Source organism: Lactuca saligna, chromosome 2, assembly GCF_052625555.1.
Source record: "Lactuca saligna cultivar CGN05327 chromosome 2, ASM5262555v1, whole genome shotgun sequence".
Lineage (NCBI taxonomy): Eukaryota > Viridiplantae > Streptophyta > Magnoliopsida > Asterales > Asteraceae > Lactuca > Lactuca saligna.
Window position 1 is genome coordinate 175,657,347 of NC_136418.1, and position 6,335 is coordinate 175,663,681.

A 6,335-nucleotide genomic window follows, 5' to 3' on the forward strand; every position below is an offset into this window, starting at 1 on the left:
ACTTCATTTCGGGTTTGTCACGTTAACCCGAATAACCCGATTAGAAATTTTGACTCTTTTAAACCCGACTCTACTTACTTTATTCGGGTTTGGATCAGGTTGGATTAGGTTTGAGTTTTTTGACACCCTACCTATCTATAGGCTATAAATATAATTAATAAAACCTCTTGAAGTGTTGGGCTTTGAACCCAAGCCTGGTTTCTAGATCTGTTTGGGCTTAGATTATCTTACACATTTGATCCCGAGCGTCGATTGTTAAAATTTGTGAATGTCATGAAACTCAAATGAAACCCAAGGAACTTATTTTCTACCAACAAACAAAATTTACACAACGACGGTAAAAAAAAAAATCCATGGAAATAGATGTAAAACACATAATATTTGACATCTCACATCCTTAGAAACAAAAATAAACACCTTCCTTCCCTTAAAAAGGCCTTAAAATATATATAAATACAGCCTTCATCAATCATCATCATAGCATCTCCACCAATCATCGATAAACAGTGCAACCTTCGCACACTCGAATACCGCTTTCTATTCCTTTTTGCCTGCACCAAATAAGTTATACACTATTTATTTAGAAATCCCAAGATTTTTTTTTTAAAATAATTTTGTTAAAATTCCAAGTTATTTTATTGAATATTGAAGTCATGAAGTGGCTAAGGCTAACCAAAGAATGATCCGCGATCAATGGCGTCCTTGTTAGCATCTCCCAGAGCCGCAGATGCCAAGTAGGTCTCTGCCAATTGAACTCTCTTGACATTTTCTTGTTCTTGGACAAGCATGTTTCCATACTCCAGGAGCTTCTCGATTGTCATCTTTGGTTGCTCGAATGTTGGGGGTCCGTCTCTTGAGTTCACAAGCTTCTTTCCAATGGTTTCAACTCCAACATCTCCGATCCACTTCCTCACTTCATCATCGTACACTCTTGCCCTCAATGCCCCAAAGAAATCTAATTCAATAAGTATTGATTAGATAGGATACAAGATGATTAATGTATAAGCTTTCGATCCTTACCGATGGATTGACCAGGGAAAGTATCGACAAGTTTGACAATGGCCTCATCGGAGATATTGTCAGTACGGAAGATACCAATACAGACACCAATTCGGTCTTCTCTAGTCGGAGCCCAGTAGAATTTTTCCATACGACCGTCACGGATGAGCGGAGCATACAGTGTTGAGAAATCGTTTCCGGTGACGATGATGGGGACACGGGGGTTGTCCTCCTTGTTGTACATTCCGGGGAGCTGTACGTTGGTGGGGTTATCAGCAATGTTCATGAGAGTGGCGTTCACCATCTGGTTGTTCACTGTGTACTGTGTTGTTCCACCCATTCTACCTGCACCTGCATCCAGATCGTTGATGAACAGGCAACACATTTTCCCCTTCTTGATGATGTCCGCCGCCTCACGGTAACGTTGTCTGATTAACTTTGCCGGCTCTCCGGCGTTCCCACTTTCCAATTCTCCGGCACTCATCATGATAGGTCTGACAAAACCAAAACACACCCATCACATCACATCACAACTTCAAAACCGATGTAAGTTCTTGATCAGTATGTATGCACATATATATAACAACAAGAGGATGACGACGATTCCTAAGCAAGAAATTAGTCAAAGTTTCTTGAAACAAATTAAATTAGTTAAACTTACGTGATTCCCATCTTGGCAAAGACAAGTTCACATTGGAAAGATTTTCCCTGACCTTTTCCTCCCCAGACTCCAAGAATCAGAGGGACCTTGATGTTGGGCAAAGTCATGAAGTTCTTGGTGATGTGAACAACAAGCTTGTCCATGAAAGCAGGCGCGATGTAGAATCCACCCATGTTGTTGTCCAAGTTATATCTGTACATATATACATAGATACATAAATTTCATAATCGAGAATATCCAATCAACGAATCAGTTTTATGAAAAGCTGAAGGTGATTACGTACGTGCGAAGCCCAGTGCTGATGTACTCATATGAACTCATGACGGCGAAATGGGTTCCGACGTCTTGTGGGGCCTGGAACAGAGAGTCAACCATCCCTTTACCTCTGGTGATGTCTTGTTGATCATCGGACATATCGTATGCGAGACCCCTCCATCTGTCTTTGTCTGTCTGTTGGGTTTCCTCGATCTCTTTATCAGCTGCCAAGATTTTGAATGACGCGAACCTGTTGCTGTTGACGGCGTGTCTTGAGTTCACGATCTTCTTCAAGCTACTGCCTAAAAAGGTCGAGCTCGGGACTGCAGCAACACCACTGCTTCCATTCAAGCTCAACTGTCATCATCATAACAATCACAGATTCTAGTTAATAACCCTTTTGAAGATCAAGAAAGATCCACCATTGTAAATTAAGCAATTAAGTGATCATATATGAAAGCAAGTAAAGGTGTATATATGTATACCGGGGCTCTGTTGACGGCGGCTCCGAAGGTTGTTACGGCGGTGGCCATGGATCTCCGACGAAGATAAGTGTGGAAGTGGAAGTGAGAATGAGTTGGGAGGAAGGTTTTGTGAGTTATTATAGTAGTAACGAGTGACCAAGAATTGCAAGGAGGCTGAGGATTGGCTTTTGAAAGCATAACGGCCACATAATCAAGATATCGTACCGTGCCACGTGGCATCCAAATATTGCATGTTGGTTTGAAGACCATAGACTTGGATCGGAAGACGGGCTTTTTGAGGTTAACCTTCAATCTTTCTATCACCACTCAATATCTTTGGCCTCATTTAACATTTTAACAATTTCATTCTATCCATATAAAGTTAAAAATAATAATAATAATAAAATTATATATATATATATATATATATATATATATATATATATATATATATATATATATATATATATATATATATTAGCCGTCTACCGTGCAAAGCGGCGGACGGCGAATAATTTGATCTCTTTAGAGTTAAAACCATTTTGCGTTCACTTCGAAAAATGAATATTAAATGATATCTATTTTTCAAGAGCATTACCATATCATATTAAGGGGTGTTTGGCTAAGCTTTTTTTAATACAACTTATTAAGTTAAAAAAGGGTTTGTATTAAAATAACTTATTCCGGTGAGAAACCTCTAATACGTCATTTTTCATAAGTTATCATACACTTACTTATTAACTTATAAGCTAATAAACTAATAAACAATAAGCTTTTTTGCTAAACACCCCCTAAATGGTTATTACTTCCGTTTATATATACCCAAACCACATGTACCGTTTATCGTCCTCTTTTTTTTCGTTTTTCTTAATTCCTTTATTAATTTAATGTCCTACTAAGTAAAATGCTAAAATATATAAATAATAGTTTATAAAAATAAACCTTTAGAATATCAGGTGTTGTGATTCAAAAATCGACAAATAAGCCTTTGAGAATGCCAAAATACTCAGGTGTTAACTTGTTCATTGTGATTTTAAACCAAGTTTGGTCACAAATTAAAACATTTTCAACGATGGTATGTAATTCAAGGATTCATATTGATTTAGGTTCTCGAAACCTTAAAATATTGAACAAAATCTATATAGAACCTTATAATAAGGATAATAATCACCGTAATCAGGAAGTCCATGTGATGAAACTTGATATTATAAGGACCAATGATGAAAAAGGTTTCATTTTTAGACTAAACAAGATGAAAAATATACAGACTACCTTAATCATATCAAATCTTGTGTTTAACCGTTCTTTATTGCAAAAGTAAGATGTCAAACTATACAAACTAATGATAATACAATGTTCTAACTGGCCCTCTTGGTTGAGTTCTTTGAACCTGCAAAGCCAACACATTAAAGAAACATAGTAAAAACCTTTTTAGGAGCAAACCTGATATAATAAAACATTCACCCAATATATTTATAAGATAAAAATACAAAAAGTTAAAAATGATGAAATCAATTACAAGTAAGGATTAAAATAAAAACCTGTTAAGAAAGAGCCATCTGCAAGAAGGAAATTTGAATCAACATGTATTCTCTAATGGTTTTAAATTTTGAATTATCCGAAATTCAGGGAAGGAGATAGAATTTGTTGAGAAATATAAGGATTCAAAACACATGTTAAAATTTAATATTGTTTTATTGATGACTACTTGTATTATTAGCTTAATGATTTGAACATCTTAAAAAATAATATTATTATATTCAATCTATTTTTAGAAATAGTGAGATTTCTTTTATAAGATAGTATATATATATATATATATATATATATATATATATATATATATATATATATATATATATATATATATATATATATGCCTTCATTTTATGGTTATTTTGAATTAATTTTTTTTCCACGTGTCATTTTATGGGTTTTTCTATCTTATTAAATTTTAAATAATATTTTAATATAATAATTTTTAATAAATGTAATAATAAATAGATGTCAATTTTATTAATGAGTTAAGCTTTTAATTTCAAACTTCCCAAATTAAAGTGCATTAGTTTCTTTTGTTTAATTATTTAAATTATTTGATAAAATTTAAAAGATAAAAAAACATTTTAATTGTAATAATTCATTATTCTGCTTATTTTCTTATAAATTTAAATTTCTCAAATATTTAGACATTAATATTTAGCTTTTTAAAAGTAACTTATATAATACATAGATCTCACAACTAGTGTTGTTAATAATTTTAGAATAGTAGCAAGAGGCGGAAATTTAGATATGGAGGTACAAATATATATTGGAACATCATAAACCAATTCATCATTCTCTAATGATACATTAGTAGTATATGAACCACCAAAACGTGTTTTTACATGTGAAGAATGTAAATTATTTTAAAATTTCATTTCTTTAACATAAATATTCGAATAACTTATTCTTTTCAATAATTTTTTATATAAGTATATTAAACAATACATATCATATAAAATTATATGAATAATTAATTTACCATACAAATCAAACCCTACGTTTATAATTACAATTCAACTAAAGTCCTTAATAATAATAGAAAAACGTACCTGAATTGATAATTGTTGATTTTTGAGTCGTCAGCAAAGACAATTCGTTGTGATAGATTTCAATTGTAAGGAAAACATATGTAACTTATTTCAGTTACATACCCAATGGCCAGTAAGAATAATAGAATACCCAATGGCCAGTAGGAATAATAGAAATTTTGTTACCTATCCAATGGTTAAGCTTAAAAACATAAATATAAACAATGATATGTTAATTACAAAATTTTGTCATATGTTTTCCATTATGGGCCTTAATAGCATCTATAGTCTTTAGACCCTTATGGTCACATTATACATTATATGTAATATCTTCTATCACATTTATCATAATATCGTCCGTTTTAAGCCATCCAATATAAACGAATTTCAAAGATGTCACGCATCCTAACATTGTTCTCCCCCGAGCACACATAATCATAGAGTTATCATAAGATTTGTGGTTAAGGAGGCATCAACGAGATCAGCTTAAAGGATTGAGATCTCTGATCCCAAATCTACCTATAGGACAACTAAGCATTATCTTATAACGGTTGTGGATACCTAAATATCACAATAAGTTTTAAAGTCAGTGTTGGGCCTAAGCATTACCTTATAGGGCCTCAATTTGAATATCTGATTTAGGCACAAGGCATCTGAAATTTCAAGGCCAGACATGTATAAATTCTCAAGGGCAGCAGATCTCATAAGAACTTTGTACTTAAGAAGTTTCAGATGAAAATAGTTTTAGGATGCATGATCCCTATGAAGTTTTCATGTTGTGTGGTCCAAAAAGAACAATATTATGGTACGTGTTGTAGGGGATGTTAAATCATTTGTCTCCAACATGAGAAAGAAATGAACAATCAATACAATTTAGAAAACAGTATTTAGATACAATATAATATAATAGATTCAAAAAAATAAAACTTAATATATATAAGGAATAACATTTTAGGGATGAAAGAGAACCCCATCACGATAGTTTTATCAGCCAATGTTTTAGAGTAATATTACTTTCATGTGACGGTTGATTTCCCACATGTATGATATTTTTATGTGGACATTTACTTTTCAATAAATTTAATGATTTAACACGTTATCATGACTAGAAAAATAACACTCGTAAAATTGTTACAATTATTCAAAATTTATATCTATATATCTATTATAATAAATATCATGTAATTTCGATCATAATTATTGAAATTTTTATGACTTTTCAATTTATTTTTTAACTACTAGATCAAACTCTTTTATTATCCTAATTTTAAATCAAACTCTTCAATTTACAACCTAATATTGTAAATTTATTAATATAATTTGGATGTAAAAAATTATAACTCCTTAATACTATCACTTTATAATTATTAATCTAATGTATTTAAT

General features: G+C 32.0%; 1 protein-coding gene across 1 annotated transcript; it reads right to left on the reverse strand.

Annotated features, from left to right (window-relative positions):
• Positions 1-285: 285 nt before the first annotated feature.
• LOC145032916 (ribulose bisphosphate carboxylase/oxygenase activase, chloroplastic-like) lies at positions 286-2,554 on the reverse strand. Its single transcript, XM_078981875.1, has 6 exons — positions 2,401-2,554; positions 1,944-2,272; positions 1,661-1,852; positions 1,021-1,493; positions 674-955; positions 286-551 (listed from the first exon to the last, which is right to left on the reverse strand). Exons 1-6 carry the CDS (start codon positions 2,446-2,448, stop codon positions 538-540), a joined length of 1,338 nt encoding a protein of 445 aa, XP_078838001.1. The 5' UTR covers positions 2,449-2,554; the 3' UTR covers positions 286-537.
• Between the last annotated feature and the right edge of the window lie 3,781 nt (positions 2,555-6,335).